Source organism: Puma concolor, chromosome D3, assembly GCF_028749965.1.
Source record: "Puma concolor isolate L17-30 chromosome D3, mPumCon1.1.hap2, whole genome shotgun sequence".
Lineage (NCBI taxonomy): Eukaryota > Metazoa > Chordata > Mammalia > Carnivora > Felidae > Puma > Puma concolor.
Window position 1 is genome coordinate 7,543,578 of NC_141678.1, and position 22,338 is coordinate 7,565,915.

The window sequence follows — 22,338 nt, forward strand, 5'->3', positions numbered from 1 at the left end:
AGACCCAGCAAACATTCCACCACTCCCTATGGCCTTTCCATCCATCACTCAGGCCACATCAACTGCAGTTTTATGTTTACATGGTTTTTCACAATAAAAAACATTTCTCTGGAACCATGACTTTATCAAAATGAGGAAAATACATGTTACAGATGGCTCATTCACTTCCTGGCCCTTGTGGGCATTTGTGTTTGTAGTCCCTGACGCATACAACGTTAACAGGAAAAAAGGTCTTAACAGGATAATCTCAGAGACGGTGATCTGGCAAGCTAGAGGGCAAGCTGGAGAGGCAGGCCATTTTCCCAACCATTCTCTCATTTACTATATACAGAAGAGACAGAAGATAGCAAATTATGAAATTTCTAGACACTGACATATTTAGATCTTGAAGAGCATGTAGTCCAGTGCTTCCCAAGTCAGGCTTCCTAAAGAAAATGTTGAAAACCAGAAGCGTTTTAAGGACTTGTTTAAATGACAGCTCTATTGTGATATAATCTCCATGCCATGAAATTTTCCCTTTAAGAGTGTTCACGGGGGTAGCCAAAGATACGGGGCCGCTTGGCCACAGGATGTAGCGCGGGGGACTGCGGGCCCCAGCAGAGCCCGTCCACAGGCCTGTTTACCATTACAGGGAGGTCTCTGCCCCCCTGGGGCTGAGACAGCCCCCAATCTTTCCCCAGGCTGAAGCTGCAGGGTATTGAGGTACCAGCCAGATGTCTTCTCACAAAGGTTCTGGGGTGGCACAGGGCAATGCAGCTCCTGCCAGTGACAGGGAAATGGACACACTGGAGCTGGCGCAACTGGGACCCCTGCTAGAAGAAAAGGCAAACGAGTAACTGTCAACCCAGCCGAGACTGAAGGAGAGCAAGCACACCCAGCACCCCAGGAGGAGGAGGAGGAGGAGGAGGAGGAGCGGGTATAGACCCTTCCCCTGCAAGCCGACCACGCCATGGAGAAGATGCAGAGGAGTTTGTGCAGAAGGTCTGGGAGGGATGCTAGAGGGTCATCCCGTATGTCCCAGCCCGGCCTAGGACAACGACTCCTTGCTACATGGCCATGGACCACCCGTGCCCTCCTGCCAGGTTTGCTTCAAGAGCGTTTCCCGCATCCGTATAGAAACTGGCAACATCTGGACCCATCTGCTTGGTTTTGTGCTGTTTTTCTTTTTGGGAATCTTGACCGTGCTCAGACCAAATACGTACTTCATGGCCCCTCTGCCAGAGAAGGTGGTTTGTGGGATGTTCTTTTTGGGTGCAGTGCTCTGTCTCAGCTTCTCCTGGCCCTTTCACACCGTCTATTGTCATTCAGAGAAAGTCTCTCAGACTTTTTCCAAACTGGGTTATTCAGGGATTGCTCTACTGATTATGGGCAGCTTTGTCCCCTGGCTCTATTACTCCTTCTAATGCTCCCCACAGCCACGGCTCATCCACTTCTCCATCATCTGTGTCCTGGGCATTCCTGCCATCATTGCAGCACAGCAGGACTGGTCGGCCACTCCTAAGCACTGGCAGACAACAGCGGGAGTGTTCCCGGGACTTGGTTTGAGCGGCATTGTGGCCACCATGCACTTCACTATTGCTCAGGGCTTTGTCAAGGCCACCACAGTGGGCCAGATGGGCAGCTTCTTCTTCATGGCCGTGATGTATGTCACCGGAGCTGGCCTCTAGGCTGCTCAAATTCCTGAATGCTCCTTTCCTGGAAAATGTGACATATGGTTCCAGTCTCATCAGATTTTCCACGTCCTGGTGGTGGCAGCAGCCTCTGTCCACTTCTACGGGGTCTCCAACCTTCGAGAATTCCGTTATGGCCTAGAGGGGGGCTGTATTGATGACTCCTTTCTCTGAGCCTTCCCACCTGAGGGGTGGAGAAGGAACTTGCCAAGTGCTTTTAAAAATAACTTCTTTGTTGACACGAGAGGAAGAGTCTGAGTTGCCTGTTTCTAGAAGAAACCTCTTAGAGAATTCAGTACGAACCAAGCTTCAGCCCACTTCCATACCCACTGGGCGATAAACTACCCATTTCCCTAGCTGAGGAGGATGGGGAGGGTCCAAATCAGACATGCCCCACCTCAGCAGTCCCCCTCGTTGGCAAGGGGGGACCGTCCCCTCACAGAGACAGCACTTCGAAGCTCATGTTCAGGTTTTACCCCTCCTCCAGCCATTTTGGGAAAAAATGATGGACTGGGACTCTTCAGAAATCCTGTTTCCAGGGGCGCCTGGGTGGCGCAGTCGGTTAGGCGTCCGACTTCAGCCAGATCACGATCTCGCGTGTCCGTGAGTTCGAGCCCCGCGTCAGGCTCTGGGCTGATGGCTCAGAGCCTGGAGCCTGTTTCCGATTCTGTGTCTCCCTCTCTCTCTGCCCCTCCCCCGTTCATGCTCTGTCTCTCTCTGTCCCAAAAATAAATAAACGTTGAAAAAAAAAAAATTAAAAAAAAAAAAAAGAAATCCTGTTTCCAGAAGAAAATGTCCCTTCCTTACCCCCATCCTTACTTTGTTATCTGGCTTATAACAGGCCATCCATTTTTTGTAGCACACTTCTCAAAAACAGTTAGAACCTGGTCCCATCTTTCTAGGGCCTGGATCTGCTTTTACAGCAGGAAGAACAAAGCCACCAACTTTTACATAGCCCGGCTAATCATGGAAGTGTGTTCAGGCTTCCATGACTTTTAATTTTCTTTTAACCTGACTTTTAATTTTCTTTTCCTTGGCACGGTCATGTAAAATTAAAATGGGGAAAGATATTTAATACTTAATACTAAGCTTTAAAAAGAAACCTGCTATCATTGCTATGTATCTTGATGCAAAGACTATAATGATAATAAAAGAAAGTACAGAAGACACTTGGCATTCAAACAAAAAAATAAGTAAGTAAACAAACAAATAAAAATAAAAGTGTTCACTGGGGTGCCTGGTTGGCTGAGTTGGTGGAGTGTGAGACTCGTGATCTCGGGGTAGCGAGTTCAAGTCCCACATTGGGTGTAGAGATTATTTAAAAGTAAAATCTTAAAAATTAAAAAACAAAATACAATAAATGTGTTCATTGGTTTTTAGTACATTCACCAAGCTGATGATCACATCATCATTCTCTAATTTGGGAAAATGCTCATTACTCCTTCAAAAACCTTACACCCATTAGCTGTGAGGATCCATTCTTCCATCTCCATGGCAACAACTACTCCACTCCTCTGTTTTATGAATTTACCTGCACATTTCAGATAAATGGGATCGCAACAGGTGGTCCTTTGTGTCTTGCTTCCTAGGATAACGTTTTTAAGGCCCATGCATGTTGTAGCATATGTTGGAATTTCATTCCAAAAGTTGTCTTCAATATTTTTAAAAGTATTTATTTGCCCATGAATAAAGTCATGGTGGTCATTCTTTAAATAAACATATTTTCTCTCATTTTGTAAACAACAGAAAAAAATTCAAATATATAGAAAAATTGAAAAGTTATGTGGTACACACCCATGAACCCACAACCTGGATGCGACAAATAACGCTTCAGTATATTTACTTCAACACAAATTCATCCATTCATCCATCTATCTTTCTTATTTTTTTAAAAATTTTTTTTCAACGTTTTTTATTTATTTTTGGGACAGAGAGAGACAGAGCATGAACGGGGGAAGGGCAGAGAGAGAGGGAGACACAGAATCGGAAACAGGCTCCAGGCTCCGAGCCATCAGCCCAGAGCCCGACGCGGGGCTCGAACTCACGGACCGCGAGATCGTGACCTGGCTGAAGTCGGACGCTTAACCGACTGCGCCACCCAGGCGCCCCTATCTTTCTTATTTTTAAGCAGTGGTTCTCAGGGTGAGCTGGAGAGCCTGGGAGTCTCTGAGGACCTTCTGGGGGTCTACGATGGCAAAACTATTTTCAAAATAATACTAAGGGGCTATTTTCCTTTTTCCATTTCCACTCTCTCAAGAGTGAATGGTGACATTCTGCAGACGTGTGACACCGCGGCCGAAGAAAGTAGAGGTGAACATCCAGCTGTCTTCCAACCAAACATTAGCTGAACAGTAGACAAGATTTGCAAGTGTGGAGAACAATGCCACTCTGCTCATTTTTGCAGAAAACAATCATTTTCTACAAAAATGTTATTTATGTTAACACCTAACGGGTTTATTATTTTTTTTCAGTGCTTTAGCAAATATTTTTAAATTCTCTGTTTTCATTTCTAGCATGGTAAACGTCAACAGATATAATCCACACAATCAAAAGCTCTCTGGGCTTTCCAATATTTAAGAGCACAAAGGGGTCCTGAGACCAAAAGGTTTGGGGGCCGCTATTTTCAAGCATTTCAGAGTAAGATGCAGACATCTATATACTTCGTCCCTAACACACCAGCATGCATAACACGTCAGCCAGAGTTCAACATTGGTCAATGGTTCCTTTTGTTTTTGGTAAGATTTACACATAATAAAACGTACAAAGTTTAAGTGTACCGTTCTCGTTCAATGAGTTCTGACAAATGTATGTGCAATCCCCTATCCAGATTACCCCCATCGTGGAAAATTCTCTTGTGCCTCTTTCCAGTCAGTTCCCACTCCAACCTCCTTCAGAAGCAAGTAGTGGTGTGATTTTTTTTCACCTTAGTTTCACCTATTCTAGAACTTCATGTAAATGAAATCATATCTGTTCTTCAGAGGAAGGGTTATTTAATTCAACATAATGTTTCTGAGGTTCATCGTGTTTTTGCACATACCAGTAATTTGACTTTTATTGCTGAATGCAAATTGTTTCTACAACAATCTCTCTCAAAAACATAAGGGCCATTGAAGATAAATAAGGTTGGTAACCATGCCTCTAGTCTAAGCTCAATCCCCAGCCCCTGCCTTCCACCCCCCCCAGTTAGAGACACAGTGGCAGGGAGGAGCTAGCCAGCGGCACCACCGTCCCGGAGCGCCAGCCCAATCACCCTTCTACCGCGGTTCCTGCCATTTCCTATTCTCACCTGAGAAGAAAGTTTCCATCTCAGTCTGTAAGAGAAGTTTATTACAGGAAATGGGAAATCAATACCAGATGACGAAGGTACTAGGCTTCCCTCAAAAACACGTCGGTCAATGAACAGATACACAAACGTGGTATGTTAATACACGGGACACTATTCAGCAAGCGCGAGGAATAAAATACAGATAGATATATACTGCCACATGGATAAACCTTGGAAACAGGATTCTAAGTGAAAAAAGCCAGACGTAAAAGGCTGCACACAGTATGGTTCCATTTATATGAAATGTCTGGGAAAGGCAAATCTAGAGACATGGAAAGCAGATCCGTGCGTGTCTGAGGCTAAGGTGGAAACTGGGATCAAACGTAAAAGGACCAGAAAGACCTCAGCGGGGGGGGGGGGGGGGGGGGGGGGGGGGACGGAATCTAGTTCTGAAACTGGATTGGGATAATGACTGCACAACCAACAAATCGATAAACTGTATACTTAAGATGACTGCAATGTATGGTATATAAATTATACTTCAGTAACGTTGCTAAAAAATAACAACAAAAACTTGTCTGTGCAAGTAGATAAGAGTCCTGCTCCAAGGCAGAGAAAGACCTGTTTAATAATTCAAAGAACAAAGGAGGCATTTTAAAAGACCCTGCTTGCTACTCAACTAGAAAAGAGTCATGTAAAATAGCAAAGTAATATATCATATGTTGTTTTAAGAATTCACTGAAAGTCTTTCGTTTTAATAAATAAAAGGGATTTATAAATTAACTTCCTCTAAAAGGCTCCGTATCAAGCTATGAGGGCAGGTCCCAAAGGCTCATCAGGAGACGAGGTGGTCCACTGGCAAATGGGCCAGTTACCACATCAGCACGGGACAAAGTGCCTTAGGTTGCTCTTTTAGAAGCTCGAATATTGGGTAAATTTTAATCTACAAACTAAGTTAATTCCCCTACTTTCTTCGTAAGAAGCTATTTTTTGTCTTGATGGCCAAGTTTGTCTCATGGTGACAAATCAAAAGAGGGCACCTTCTTGCCTACGCCCACAAGCCACAGAGGGAAGGAACTGTAACAAGCGTTCAGAACGGATTCTCCTACTCCCAGAATTTTCCTCAACAGCAAAGCCATGCTACCTAAACCTCATGGTTTCCCTCTTCAGTGCAACTAAAACTCCCAAACCTCTGTTTCTACCTGTAGCCTGGTTCTCTCTGCTGTCTCTTTATGAGCTCTCACTGCTTAGCTCTCTACTCAGATTCTTTACGTCCACTTCTGAGACTCAAAAGCAAACAGAAAGGAATCCTGTTTCTGGAACGGTTTTTTCCAGATCTTGGACACCTTCCTGGAGCTACGCTTCTACACTGCCCCTTTCCAGAAGATTTTTCTGGTGATGCAGTCCAACCCCAAACACATGAAGAATGCTAGATTTGGAAAAGCTCCTTTAGGGCATGTACATCAGGCAATATTCCTCTACCACAACCAGACCCAACTGAGCAAAAACATCTTTTGGGATACACGACAGCATGTATTTCGCAGGAAAAAACACTACCTTCCAAATGCCAGCTCAAAAGTCCAGAGTCTCCCCTCCACATCTGACCCCCTCGAGAGGCACGGTAGAGGTCTGGGAGGCGAGACGGAGCACAGTGTGGTCAAGGCTACGAGAGGACCTCGCCGGACAACTGCAGTGCCCCTTACACTGACAGTCCCCTCGCAGCCCCCTCTTGGGGAAGCTGCCCCTCCCACAGCTCCAGTCACAGGGTACCCACAGCAGACAAGTTTAGCGCACAGCACAGCGGTGTCCCCAGCACACCTGCCACTGCAGTTGACGGGGCCTTCCTCAGCTTCCTCATTTCAGTAACGGCCCCCGTGGTTCAGGCCAAAACCTCCCAGTCATTGCAGATCCTTGTCTTTCTTTAATCCTCCAGGCCCAGTCCACTGGCACGTCCAAAACCCACCCTGAATCCATCCGCTTCTCTCCACCTCCACTGCTGCCATTCTAGCCTGAGAAAGGCCCAACCGCCTCCCAAGTGGTACCCCAGCTTCTACTCTTGCCTCCTATCAACTAGTCTCCGCAGAGCAGCCTCGACAAGCTATATCCCCCAGGGCGGCGAGCACAAGATCTCACCTTGTCACCAACAAGGCCCCTTGCCTCTTGAGTCTCACCTTCTACCACTCACCTTGCCCTCAACATTCTAGCCACACTGGCCTTCCTTCTAGCCCCGCAACGTGCCAAGTTCATTCCACCTTGGGCCTTTGCCTCGGGCTCTTCTGCAGCCCGGAATGCCTATCCCTGCCTGGCTCCCACTCACCACTCAGGTTTCAGCTCAACCTAAAATGTCACCTCCTCAGAAGACTTCTCTGACCAGCAAGATAAAGTATCTTCCTCCCATCCCCCCATCACTCTCCTTCTTTCATCCTGTTTTATGGTCTTCACTGCACCAACAATATAAATCTGATTTGCTTACCGATTCCCTTTGTTAGAATATAAACTCCATGCGGGGAGATGACTCATGTTCCTTGTTTACTACTGTATCTTCAAGCCTACAGCTGTGTCTGGCACCCAACAGAGGCCTGATTAATAACTTCTAGAAGGAAAGAGACAGACTCATGCTCTGTGGCCTGTGAGGTTCTACTCAGAGAGGAAGGGGACAGCTAGTCTCCCCCCTACTCCCAAACATTTTAATTGGAGGCTATGGGACTAACTTAGGCAACTGGCAAAGAGCACTGATGGTAGCAGGAAGCTCTAAGCAAGGTCTGAATGTGAAACACAGGCCGTGGGTGAGCCCTGGTCAGGCAGATGCAGAAGCTCCTCTAAGCAGAAGTTTTACTTTTTCATGTTTATTTATTTATTTTTGAGAAAGAGAGAGGAAGAGTAAGAATCCCAAGCAGACTCCACACTGTCGGCACAGAGCCTGACCGGGGCTCAAACTCACAAACCATGAGGTCCTGAACTGAGCCGAAATCAAGAGTCAGACACTTCACCGACTGAGCCCCCTAGGCACCCCTAAGCAAAAGCTTTGACACAGAGAAGAAACAGGGCTGCAGGTAAGCGAACCAGCTGGCAGTAGGCTAAGCAAGACTGCAAGGACACCAGGCTGAAAACAGGCTGAGAGAAGAGCCGAGTCACTTCACAGGGATGAAGCGGGAAGGAAGGACAAGCCCCCGCCCTGGGGCGGAGGACCCAGAGCGGCCGGGAACCCAACTCTAGTCCGCACTAGTTCAGGCAATGCTAGGAACCCTGGGATCATCATGAGGTTACCAGCACCCTTCCCAATCCTTGCGATAAACCCGTATCACACGGGGAAGCACAAGAGGGTCCCTGATCCATGCAGCTGGAAGAGTTCTGCCTACATAAAACACAAGTCCTGAGGCCTGGAATTCTAACCATAGACAGAATTCCAACAAAAGATGGAAAATATCATCTAAGATATTTGCTGTCTGCACTGCACATATTCTACCCAAGAAAATGGGAGCTCACACTGAATTCTTCATCATTGTATGAATCCTTAAAAATAAGTAAAATCGGGGCACCTGGGTGGCTCAGTCAGTTGAGTCCAACTCTTGATTTCGGCTCAGGTAATGGTCCTAGGGTCATGGGATAGAGCCCTGTGTTGGGCTACATGCTGAGTGGAACCTGCTTAAGATTCTCTCCCTCTCTCTCTCTAATTAAAAAAAAAAAAAAAAAAGTAAAATTAGCCTTCTATAATATCCTATCCTATCAATTATAGTGGGGACTAAGGCTAAGACCCATTCTACAGACTTCTCCTTATATAACAAGGACCCTCCTATCACTAGATCCCCTGAACTGCCACCTACTACACCAGCATTAAATTGATAGAACTCGAGAATGGGCTGCTATGTGTTCCTGTGGTTAAGGAAGAGCTAAAAATGCCTTTTTATAGCTGAGTCATGTGTTTCAAAACATGACCTCAAGAAACACTTCAAACCAGGCTGTATGGCTGCTATAATAAATGACCACAAAAGTGAGTGGCTTAAAACACCACCTATTTAGGGGTGCCTGGGTGGCCCAGTCAGTTAGGCACCCAACTCTTGATTTCGGTCAGGTCATGATCACACAGTTCATGGGATCGAGCCCCACGTCGGGCTCTGTGCTGACACCATGAAGCCTGCTTAGGATCCTCTCTTTCTCCTTCTCTTTCTCTTGTGCTCCTCCCCTGCACATGTGTGTATGTGTCTGCATGTGTGCCCACGCTCGCTCTCTCTCTCTCTCTCTCTCTCTCTCAAAACGAACAACCAACCAACAACAAAAAAAGAACACCACCTATTTATTACCTTAGAGTTCTGGGGGTCAGAAGTCTGACGTGGGTCTCACTAGGCTAAAAATCAAGATGTCAGCAAGGCTGGGTTCCCTCTGAAGCTCTAGGGCAGAATGTATTTGCCCGCTTTTTCCAGCGTCTGGAGGCACCCACATTCCTTAGCACACTGCCCCTCCTCCATCTTCAGAGCCAGCAACATCAGGCCAGGATTTCTCCTGCTGATCTCTGTCTGCTTCTCTCTGATTTCCTCTCCTATTTTTATGGACCTCGGTGATTACTGTGGGTCCACCCAGAAAATCCAAAATAATCTCCTCATTTTAGAGGTAGGTGATTAGTGGGGTGCCTGGCTGGGTCAGTTTGTAGACCATGCCACTCTTGATCTCGGGGCCATGAGTCTGAGCCCCACATCGGGCGTGGAGCCTACTTTAAAAAAATCAATCAATCCATCAATAATTTATAAACAAACAAACAAACAAACAAACAAATAAAGGTAGCTGATTAGCAACCTTGATTCCTCTTTGCCATGTAACCCAGAGTATTCACAGGTTCTGGGGATTAGGGTATGGATCTTGGGGGAGGAGGGGGGAGGGAGAGGGGTCATTAATCTGCCACAACAGTCCAAATGAGTCACAATACAAACGCCATTCAATGAAAGCATTCACCCTATTGTCCCACTCCATACCAACATCCCCTAAAGCCCTGTTCCACAGAGTTTGTGTTTGTCTTTGCACAAGTGAAGATAAATAGGTTCACCAAGGACAAGTTTATGATGTTGGCTTCCAAGTACCTGAACTTCCCTTTTCAATCGCACATGTATTTCTTAATCACCCAGTATGTACCAGACACTGTTAGGATCTGTGGGAAAGTCAAAGATAGCATGAAGCGTGTCAAGTCAGGTCTATGTAATGATTTGAGGCAGAATCGATAAGGGTCATGGATTTACAAAGGAATGTGGCGTCCATCCCCTTTGGGAGGCCTTGCTAGGGCAACAGTGCTTGAGCTGGGTCTTGAAGGAAGGGCAGGACTTCATGGGTGATGAAGAGCGTGGAGCCTGGAAAGGCACGGAGCAACCCAAGGCATTTCTTTTCCCCACCTTGGTTTCCCCAGGCCTTACTTTAGAAGGACTGGCACTTTCACCTCCTATAGAACCACAGGCTTTTGTGAGCAGATGTGGGAGGCAACTTTTCAGCTCCAGAGTCACTGCCTTGGACAAGGTGCCTCAACTCAGCAACAGGACTAATTAACTCCCAAACTTAGGGTGGGGGGGTTGTTTTTTTTAATATGAAACATGAGGATTCCACCCCCCACACACACACCTAAGAAGGGTATGGTGAGAGTTGCTTAAGATCATGTAAAGAGAATCCAGGACATAGTAGTGTGTGAATTCTCGTCTTCTTCCACCCTAGCAAACAACCTCGAACCTCGTTTCTCAGGCGTTTCCCAACTGTACAGCCTTTCTTCATCCTTCCATCAGGATGGCAATTAGCCAATCAGCCTCTACACGAAAAGGAAATATGCTCCTAGACTACTAATGGAAGAAGACAGAAAAGGAACGTGGAGCTTCCTGCTGGGGAATACGGTCCGTAACTGCTGACAGTTAACATGGGGAAGGGGAGGTAAGTATTAAACCCTGATGTCAGGGGAAAGTATCCACACTGATAGCAATTATATAAACTCTCAATCTCAGTGCCGCCATCAGAACTGGTTCACGTTTTTTATTGCAGACCTTGCTAATTATTCTACCACTGCCTGTTTTATCTGCCCCCCACCCCTAGTTCATGAGCTCGTCAAGGACAGACACTGCCTTTGTCATCTCTGTAGCCCTCATTCCCACCTCAGTGCACGCCCCGCAGCGCACACTATATAATGATCAAAAACTGAAAAAAGTGCAAAAGAAGAAAACCTGTTTATCTTCGGCGTGGTTGCAGAGTAGTAAATTTAGTCATTTGTGTGAACGGTTCTCATTTACAACTGGTTACCACACCTAGCATTAGAAAGTACCTCTACTGAAAACTTAAAATTTGGAGGTCACCGCGCTCTAAACTTTTAATCCTTGCTACTCCTTAAATCTGGCAGAGATTGCCACTCTGGGTTAGGAACAGAGAGTTTCTATACAGAGTACACATACACAGGGGTACGTTTTAGGAATTTGTATCCCAAGCTATCTTACAGGTCCGAATTAAAGGTCTCTTCAGATACCCATTTAAGCAGAAACCCACTGTCCAGAAAGCTACTGCTTATCCCTAAATACATAAAGACAACATCTCTAACCCTTCAGAAACATTCACACCTAGGCTCCCCAATAAATAAAGAGTTACATAAAAAGGTAGAGAAGTGAAACCAAAACCAACCACAAAAAGCTATCTACTAGATGTGCTCAGAATCTGTGTGGGTGAGTTACATGTGTGACATTCCTTAAAATGCTAAGAGGGCAAGAACCATGAACTATGTTCTAGAGTACATAGCTCCATTGTGGAGCCTGGAAAGCATACGCAAAGCAAGAATGTGTCTATTTAGTATCTGTCAAGCAAGCATTTGAAAGCCACACTAAAATACCCCAGTGAGATACGTTAGTTCCTTCAGTTTACAGAGGAGGAATCTTGTCCTCAGCTGGGTGAGGACACAGAATTGGATTCAGCCTGCGAAGCCTTCTCTTGCCTCCTACTAGACACATTCACAGACATTATCTCAGTTATCCTCACCTCCACCCTGCAGGGGAGTTTTACTCTCCCCGTTTTATAGTGGCAGACAAGAAGGCTTTGAAAAGGTAAACCATGGGTGCTTTTCCCCCATCACCTATCACCTAAGTTTGCCTTGGGGAAAGGCAACTTCTTCCCCTCCAAAATGTCCCAGTAATTGAGCACACACCGTAGGACCAAATCAAGATGCTCTGCTACAGGGCTAGCATCACAGAGCGGGAAGGACATGGATTCTAAGGCCAGATGCACGGAGCTGGAATCACCTCGGCACTGTTACTTGCCCAGGAGGGTCACTGGGCACACTCACACACAGTCCCCACTCCTCCAACACCCTATTCCCCCACCCAAAGTCAGTCTCGCCAAAGACTTTTTAAGGGTTCAAGACTTTGCATGTTCAGGAACAGATCATATTCAGAATCCCTGGACCACTTCACAGGACTGGGGAAAAAAATAACCACAGCTTCCCCTGTGCTTAGTTCCTCCCCCAAAGAGCTGCTGAACCTCATCTGGAAACAGCTGGGAGACAGCAGTTAACAGGAAACCAAAAAAAAAAAAAAAAAAAAAAAAAAAAGGCAGCACAGAGTGTACCAGGGAGAGTTAGGCAGCTAGAACCAAGAGGCCAGGGAACAGACAGGAAGCTGAGGTTAGAAAGAGCCTAGGCCAGAAACAGTCTTGCAGGAGAGGAGGCCCCACTGTCCTTCCTCTAGGCCCAAGAAGGAAAAAACCCGGAAAACAGCGGCGAGGGCTGGAGCCCCACAGAAAGGGAAGTCAGACCACCAGTGGTGAGATCAAGTGTGCTTCCCTCCCTACCCCCATCTCAACCCTCCTTCTCTGAGAGCCAGCTAGTGGTCATAATAGGACAGCTGAGGTCAGAAACTCACTTCTGTTCTGCTGCTTTCTGTGCCAGAGGCTACAGCCCAGACAACTGGTTTTGAGTCATTCCTCTGTCAATCTGTATCACGGTTCCACACTGCCAGCTGAACTCAGGGGCAGTCGCATCAGCCTCACACGGAGAGACAAAGAGTATCTTCATGAGAAATTACTAGGCAGATACCCACTCGAGGCTTGCAGCGGCAGGACTTGAGCACAGAGAACTACAGCAAAGCGAGAGAGCCAGCGGGGCTGGAGGTCTTGAAGAGCAAGGTAAGGGTGCATTTGGCAATCAAGAAACTTAATTGAGCAATGGCTAGTTGCCAAAATATTTTTGAAAGAAGTGGGGGAAAAATGCCATTACTAAAATTCTTTGGTGTTATTTAATAATAAGCCTGTGGGTTATCCAAACTGAGGGCAAAGGGAAGTCTGGTTTATTTTTCCTTTAGCAGAGATTAGGTGAGATCTTTCTACCCCATGGCTCCTGCTACATAATCATCCCTTCTCTCCCTGTACACGAAGAAGTTTATATTAAAATAAAGAAAAGGATTAAGTTCTCTTAATAAAACACATTCCTGTCTTTCCCTTATAGTTTTGTTTGAAAAGGCTCTTGTGGTGTATGCTACAATCTAGGTGGGTCTGATTCCAACGAAGTGCTCAAATTTTAAGACTGAGTAAGCAGGGCTAAAAGAGGGCTGCAATCTCAATTCCAATTCCAAAAAAAAAAAAAAAAAAGAACATCTTCACGGGCTCAGTGCCAGCTCAAACTGGCAAGACCAGAGAATCAGAGCAGAGCCTAACCAATATGCCACGCAAGGGGGATGGGAGGAGAGCTATGGGTAATGTACTGCAGCCATGTGGCAAACAAACCACCAGGGAAACCTTCAAGAGAGGAAATGGGGGGGGGTTTGTTTCAGGAACATAACAAAGGAACAAGTTGACTAATCATTTATTCCAGTGGGGGAAAATGCCACCCGGAGCCATGTTTTGACTTCAGGTAAATGTGTAATGTTTTAACTTAGATATATCTGGGTTTAAAGGCTCTCCCAAAAAACAACAACAACAACAACAAGGAGTGGGGGGAATGTACCTATTTTTCTTTACGCTGTTTCTGGAGTCTCCAAGAAAACTTTTCCTGTGCCGCCTGCAGAGCAGACCTAAGACAGCCCAAGCCAGTCCAGTTACTAATGCGATCACCCCCACTCAGCAGAGATCCTATCATGAGCTTGGTGCAGGACTGACTGCTCTGCACTGCAGATGGCCCCGAGAAGTTCTGTCGCTGAGGCAGAAGTCGCTGGGCACAAATACCTAACATGCGCACCAAAGAAGGAGGAGAGAGTGGAAAGACAGTTTATCTCATGAGGGCCAGGTATATCTGTGACTTAGAAAAAAGGGATCTCTGCCCAGAGCTGGGTCCACATGTCAGGATGGTGTCTGGAATGCCTGCCCTCAACAATGCCATCTCCATATAGTGTTTCAGGGCTGACCACAGAACCTTCCAACTTGCCAGGAGGGCAGACTGCACCTCCAACAGCTGTGGTTCCAAAAGTCAACCTAGGAAGCACCCAGGCTGGCTGCTAAGGTGGGAGAGGGTGTCCCAATAAAGTGGATGTGAGAAGACCCAGCCTCCCTCTGCTGGGACAGTAAGAAAAGTAAGCTAACATTTACGGAGCATCTACCTACGTGTCAGGCAGTGGGATAAAAGCACTACCTATCTCCTTCCATCCCTAAAATAGCCGATGGAGGCTGATATTACTGTCATCCCCTCTTCATAAAGGAGGAAGCAGGCTCCAGGATTTTACACAACCATTAAAGACTGGAACCAGCACTCAAGCCACCCCTGGACAGGTGCTCCGAACCACTAGTCGATACTGCCGGAAGCACACAAAGCGTTTGGGGGAAAGGGTGGAGAGTCGAGTAACACAAGGTGCAGCCTGTATTTGCAGCTTCTTCGTGTCCAAAATCGGTGGCCTGGGGACACTGGAGGGGAGGGCCTGGATGGAGAACGTGAAGCCGGAAGAACGTAAGCCCTGCTGGCAGGGGAGGAGGCCAGGACACGGACCCCTCTCGCTACCACGGAGGATCCCAGACCCATTAACACTCCCAAAGGGACAAGAGCCAATAGGAATGCGTGCAGCCCCGGGATCCTCGGGCGGTCGGGTCCTCGGGCGGTCGAGCCCTCCGCGCTGGTTTTGTCAAACTAGGAAGCTCCACTCGAGAGGTGGGGCCGGCCCGGGGTCGCCGGGTCCCTACCTGTAGGCCAGAGTCATGCACTCGAAGAGTTTGGTGAGCGAGGCGTCGATGGACAGGTGGCAGGAGCTGGTCTTGCCGAAGCTGTAGGTCTGGCACGTCTGCTTGTTGACCGTGTCGAAATCGTAGCCCTTCTTGGGCGGGTGCTCGCGGTGCGGCGACGACACCATGAAGTGGCCGCTGTGGATGATCTGCTGGCGGCGCGGAGGCTCCTCGCGGCCAGGCCCGGCCCTGGGCGGCGGCGGCGCGGCGCTCGCGTGGGCCCGGGCCGGGGTGGCCGAAGCGCAGGCGGGCGGCGGGGACGGCTCATCCGTGTCCGAGTCGTCGTCGTCCTCAGGCACCTGAGGCTTGAGCAGCACCGGGCGGCCCCGACTGCGGGGCCGGCGCGGGGAACACATGAAGACGTCGGCGGCCATGGGGGGTGCCGGCCGGGGGCATCCCCCGGGGCTCGGGGCGACGCGAACGAGCGAAGCAGACGGGGCGCCGGCCCGGCCCGCGCGCGGACTGTCCGCGAGCGCGCGGCGGGACTAGAGGGGGAGGGCGCGGGGCGGGCCGACTGGGCAGACTCGGCGCCGGCCCAGGCGTGACGTCACCGGCGCGTCTCGGCCAATCGGCTGCCCGCGTCGGCCTCTTAAAGGTGCAGGGGAACCTTTCCGTATCCAGGCGGACAAAAAAGCAGGGGGGTGGGGCGGGGAGGAAGGTTGCCGGAAGCCACGCCTTGATGCCCCGCCCCTCGCTGCCCCCACCCTCTCCGGGCTGCCTGAGATGCTGTGGGAAGCAGTGGCCAGGGGATGCCACTCGCAAGTGTCCTAGCCTTGGAGAGGCGTTGGACAAGTGGTGCTGTGCCGACCCCGCCCCAGGGTCCGGGGAAATCGCGCTGTGGGCGGGGCCGGGGCTCCACGTGGTGGGTGGAGGTGGGGCTCCTTCCCCCTCCCCCTCGCTGGCTGGCTCGGCCGGGCCTGTAACTGAGTCCTGGCAGCAAATCCCTTGTGTTGCTGGGCGCGTTGGTTATTGTCCCCATTTTATTGATGAGAAGACTTGAGTCTCTGATACCAAAGGCATTTTTCTAAAGCAGAAACCAGATCAAGAACGCTTCTCACCTAAACCTCATACCCACAGAGGTGGAAACTGGCTCCGCCAAGTTAAGGTGCTTTCCAAAAAGGCATCACGGTTAGCACGAGGCAGAGCCACCAGCTCCTTTAACTAGGTCTCAAAATACTGTCGTTATTGTTAAGATCTCAAATTTAGAGGCTGAACCAGCCCCCAAGCAATTCTAAAAGGGAAAATTGTGAACCTTAGTTTTCTTCTCTTTCAAATAGGGAACAACTCTATGCCTCAAAATTGCGACAGTTAAAAATGATTATAAATCACTTAACACAGTGCCTAGCACAGAATGAGCACTAAAGAAATGTACTACAGACTGAAGCAATGGAACCGACCTGACCAGAGGTACCTAGAAATTGCCAATACTCTGGACCCACAGAAATAGCAATTTCAAATGGTTCAACCTAATAGTTGACACTTCTGGAAAGCTGTCAAGGCTTCAGGGGCTCAAAGCCAGCCTGTGATGGCGGCCATGTTGGGAAGATGGGGTTTGACAGGGCATTAGGAGGGGGAAAGAGGCCCCTGGCCAAGAGCACCCACTCTAGCTCCAGCAGGGCCTTGAGCGTCCTCCATAGCTTCTCCTTTCAAACCAGTTTCACTTCCAGATTTGGGTGGGCACTGAGGGCCCTGCCCCACCCTCTTCCTGGCAAGGGCCTCCGGAAGAGGTGGGTGTTCAGAGAGAAAGTGACAAACGGCTTTTACCAAAGTGGCTGTGCATCCTCCTTCCCCGGTTGTCTTCAAAGACAGATAGGCCCAAGGGACTGGCAGCTTCAGGTGTGAGTTTGAGATCTTCCCTGTTGCCCAAACCACCCTTCCCAGTGCTGGTTGCAGATGTCTGAAAGGCCACCCTTTGACTTGTCTTCCTTCATCTGAAGACTTTTCTCCTTGGTGAACTCTTAAATGCCCAGTTGCATTGTCTAACAAGAGGGAAATTGTTGAATATATTATGGCCCTGAATGTAACAGAACACTACATATTAAATGAAGCAAATATTATTGACATGGCAAGATGTCCATGATATACTGTTGGGTGAAAAAACAACTTTTAAAAAGTTATCAGTAGTTTGAGATCAATTTCAAAAAAAAATACTTATAAAATCATATCTGTATGTGTGTGTGGGTGGGTGGGTGGAGAGAGAGAGAGAGAAGGTGAAACTTAGTGTTCACACTAGTTATCTCTGGGTGGGGTGATTCTTACTTTCTTCATGTTTATCTATTTTCTAATTTCTTAAAAGAAACAATTATTACTTGTATACCTTTTTTTTGGAGCGTACTCTATTTCTCTTTGGTTTCTTAGCACGAAAGACATCCATGTGGGAGGATGTATACTTTACTTTTTTAATTTAAAAAAGTAAACACTGGGGCGCCTGGATGGCTCAGTTGGTTGAGCATCCGACTCTTCATCTTGGCTCAGGGCTTGATCTCACTAGATCAAGCCCTGAGTTGGGCTCCGTGCTGGGGGTGAAGCCTACTTCAAAAAAAAAAAAAAAAAAAAAAAAAGAAACATCAATTCCCTGGGAGGACAGAACCTCTAAAGGCTGATGTTGTAAACTGCCCACCCATAGGCCATATGCAGTGCACAAACATGCTTTGTGTAATCCTCACCATAAATTCCTAAAGATTATATTAGAGAAAAAAACAAGACTGGAGGAAAGCACAGTTTAAAATGCAGGAAGAAAAGAACTACCAAGAGTGAGATCTGGAGGGGGGTGCAAGAAACAATCAGAGGCTAGCGGGAGAAGGTCTCAGGGACAGTGTACTGGGATATGTGGAAATGATGGCAGAGAATCTAGGCTGAGGGCCTCCACCTTCCTTCCTGCAGAGTATCAGGCAGCAACAGCCACGTGCACAGAGGGACATACAGGACAGTGCTCCAAGAGAGCTAACAACCCCCATGAAGGACAGAGAGCTCCCACACCCAGCAAACCACTAGAACACAGAACCTCATGGAACAGCCATCTCTTCTCAAAAAATTGGAAGCACTCCATTATAATCAAATCAGCAATCAGGCAAACAGGAATTCCCAAATACAGAGTATTACAGACCAGCAAACGTCAGCAAACAGTTAAGGAAAGCCAGCCCTCTGGAAGAAAACTACCTAAGAACTAACAAGCAAGGGGGAAAGTTAACAGAACAAACAGAATACTTTAAAAATAATTAATAGCTCTAGAAAGAGTGTGGAAGATTCTGCACCCACCAAGCAACAACTCATTATAGCTTCTTTGTGAAAAGAAGCAAACAGAGGTCTTGGAAAATACATATATATATATATATATATATATATATATATATATATATATATATAAAATATATCAAATATAAAAATAATGATTTAGAAAAGCTGAGTTGATAGCAGAATGGATAGGGCTAAAAGAGTAGCAAGCTAAAAGATTAAACTGAGAATTTCTCCTCAAAATTCTAAAAGGACGAAGAAAGTAAATGACCTGGAGGGATACATTAAAAAGTTCTAGCACCTGCCTAATAGTTCTAGAAAGAAAGAAGAAAGTGAATGAGGGAGGAAAGGAATAGAGGAAATAATTAAAGCAGAAGGAAAAGAGGGGCGCCTGGGTGGCTCAGTCGGTTAAGTGTCCGACTTCAGCTCAGGTCATGATCTCACAGCTTTTGAGTTTGAGCCCCACGTTGGGCTCTGTGCCGACAGCTCGGAGCCTGGAGCCTGCTTCAGATTCTGTGTCTCCCTCTCTCTCTGCTCCTCTTCTGCTCATGCTCTGTCTCTCTCTCCTTCAAAAATAAATAAACATTAAAAAAAGAAGAAGAAGAAGTAAAAGAAAATTTTCCAGTGCTTAAAATATAAGCATTCTGTATGGATCAATATAGGCTGATTGTGCTGTGATAGCAAACCACACCCAAATTTCAACACACAAAGGTGTGTTTTTTGGCTCAAGCTCCCTACGTATTTGCTGTGTGTCCATCACAGGTCGGCAATGGGCTCTGCTGGTTGTAGTCACTCCAAGACTCAGGCTGACATTGCAGCCACCATCTAGAATGTTGCCCATCGTGGTGGCAGAAAGGAAGAGAAAGCTCAATAGGTCTCACTTTGTCAGTGAAATGGTCCAGCCCAGAAGTGAGATGCACTCACAATTCATTGCCTAGAGCATGGCCTCACCCAGGTAGGAAGGAGCCAGGAAGTGCAATCCGATCACATGACTGTAAGTATTGGATGAATAGCATTGACGACTGATGATCAACTATACCTTTGGTTTCCAGAAATGCAATACTATGGATGACTCTCAAAAGCATTATGCTTAGTAAAAGAATTCAGACTCAAAAGGCCATACATTATTTGATTCCATTTATATGACATCTGTAAAAGGCAAAATACATAGGGACAGAAAAACCAGATCAGTGGTTGCCAGGAGCTTGTGGGGAGGAAACTGACTACAAAAAGGAACCAGAGAACAATTTGTGGTGATGAAAATACTCTCTCTTGATTATGGTGGTGCTTATGTGACTGTGTAAGTTTCTCAAAAATCATAAAAATATATGCCTGAAAAGAGTGAGTTTTCCCGCAACAAATCTTGGAGGATAAAAGGTTAAATGACTTTTTCACCCATAGGCCATATTTGAAAGAGTTACTGGAGGTTGTTCTTCAGTAAAACAAGAATTAAATTCAAGTAAAATTAAGATAGGGAACGTAAGAAATTATGTTATTATGTTAGAAGGCTTATAATTAACCCACACCACCCATGCCATGCCCCTTACTACCTGACAGTCCTACCTACCTCCTCCAGAGAGGTAACACTTTTCAAATTTTTAGTGATCACTTCTAGCATTTATCTCCAAATTGAAAAAAAAAAAAAAAAGGCAAAACCTCTCTCCCTATATATATCCTAAAATCATCAATTTCAGACATCATTTATTGACTTACTATGTTAGAATGATTTTTTTAATGTTTATTTATTTATTTTGAGAGAGAGAGAGAGAGAGCATGAGCAGGGGAGGGGCAGAGGAAGAGGTGGAGAGAGAGAATCCTAAGCAGGCTCCATGCTATCAGCTGATAGCATGGAACCTAATTCAGGGTTCAAACTCGCAAACCATGAGATCATGACCTGAGCTGAAACCAAGAGTCAAACGTTTAACCAACTGAACCACCCAGGTGCCCCTGGAATGATTTTATTTTTTTATAGATGTCTTTCCTCTCCCATTTTACCAATATAGTTAAATTATATTTTGTTAAATTCATATTCAGTGTTTTTATATTTTGGCCACAAAAGTATTGTGCACTATGATTTCTTTTCCTTGTTCCTTTGGACAAAAAATTGTTCAAATTTTTGTTTCTCCTGGAGTTAACAACTGTGTCACTTTTCCCATTTTCTTAGTTTTCCTTGAACCTATGGTTTAAGTCTTCCTATAATATCCGATAGTTTTCTTAAATATCTCTCAGTAAAATTTTGACAGAGTCAGCCCTGTCAGAGTCTATCAACCTCAATTTTTCCCACTGAAGTCTTTTGTCCTAGCAATCTGGATTGATTGTTGCGTAGGCTTAATGCATAGCTATTGTCCCGGGACCTCCCTTTATCATCCTGGACACTTACTTCCTTGATCTCGTGTCAGATGTACTATTTCCTAAGCTCTGTATGGTGGTTTGGATCCCCTTTTATCAGTTTTTACAATTGTCAGACCCCAGCCACCAAAAGGGTGAAGCAGATCGAGAGCAAGTACGCTTTTTAGGAAGGCTTGAACACTGCAGGAGATACACTTGCAACAGTTGACTTCTCATCCACATGTTGTGGGCCTTGCAAAATGACCCATCCTTTCTCCATTCCCTCTCTAAAAAATGTTCCAACATGGTGTTCCTTGAAGCCGATGTGGATGACCGTCAGGATATTGCCTCAGAGTGAGTAAATGTGTGTGCAGTACTTCGAACAGTGCCTGGCACCTAGTATGTGGGCTACGTTGGCTTATTATTATTTTTTTTTTTTATTATTTTTATTTGTTTTGTTTGGCTGGGGTATAATTTGCATACAAGGAAGCTCTCTCTCTAGTGTACAGTTCTATGAATTTTAAAAAATATATACTGTCATGAAATCACCACCACAATCAATATAGGGAATATTTCTGATACCCCCTCACACACACACACACACACACACACACACACACACAGAGGCTTCCCTTGTATCCCCCCTCCTTCCACCGCAATCCCTGGCAACCACTGATCTGCTTCTCGTCCCTGCTGTTTTGCTCTTTCTAGAACACCATACAAATGGAATCTTTCAGTAAGTAGCCTTGAGTCTGGCTTCTTTCACTTAGCGTAATGCATCGGAGATCTTCTCTATCCTTCAGTGTCTCTGTAGTTCATTCCTGTTTACTTCTGAGTAGGATTTCATTTGAGGAATGTACCACAGTTTGTCGATCCACTCAGCCATTGAAGACCATTTCAGTCGCTTCCAGCTTGGGGTGATTATATAAATAAGGCCACTAGAAACTTTTATGCATAAGCTTTTGTACATTTTAATGTCTCTTAGATAAATATGTGTAGGCGTGGGATTTCTGGGTTGTATGATAAATTGACGCTTAACTGTATAAGAATCTGCCAAACTATTTTCCAAATGGCTGTGGCGTTTCACCACCCCACCAGCAGCATAGGGGGGGTCTGGTTTTGCTACATCCTCGCCGGTACTTGGTGTGGTCTCTCTTTTTAGCTATTCCAGTAGGAGTGTCCTGGGTCTCACTGGGCTTTTAATCTGCATTTCCCTAATAACTGATCATGTTCAGCGTCTTTTATGGGCTTATTTGCTTCCCATATATTTTCTTTGATGAAATGGCTATGCCACTATTTTGCTAGGTTTCTGGGGGGGGGGGGTTAGTGTTTGCTTTCTTCTTCTCAACTCTTGAGAGTTCTTTATATATTCTAGATACAAGTCCTTTATCAGTTATGTGTTCTGCCAAGGTTATCTGCCAGTCTGTGTCTTTTCATCTCATAACAGTGTCTTTAGCAGAGCAGAAGTTTTGAATTTTGATGAAGTCCAATGTATTAGCTTTTTCTTGTATAGTTAGTATGTGATGCCATGTTTAAAAAAGCTCTGCCAGGCCACCTGTGTGGATCAGTCGGTTGAGCGTCCGACTTCAGCCCAGGTCATGATCTCCCAGTTCGCAAGTTCAAGTGCCATATTGGGCTCCATGCTGACAGTGTGGAGCCTGCTTGGGATTCTCTCTCTCTCCCTCTCCCTCTGCC

At 46.4% G+C, this 22,338-nt stretch overlaps 1 protein-coding gene and 1 pseudogene across 1 annotated transcript in view; one reads left to right on the forward strand and one right to left on the reverse strand.

Annotated features, from left to right (window-relative positions):
• Nucleotides 1-15,564, reverse strand: part of MLXIP (MLX interacting protein) — a 62,957-nt gene extending 47,393 nt beyond the window's left edge. The window contains exon 1 of the mRNA XM_086681603.1: nucleotides 15,043-15,564. Within this exon, the coding sequence (XP_086537729.1) occupies nucleotides 15,043-15,455 (413 nt within the window). The 5' untranslated portion in view covers nucleotides 15,456-15,564. The remainder of the gene's footprint in view (nucleotides 1-15,042) is intronic.
• On the forward strand, nucleotides 698-1,987 carry LOC112870153 (adiponectin receptor protein 1 pseudogene; annotated as a pseudogene).
• Nucleotides 15,565-22,338: the final 6,774 nt, after the last annotated feature.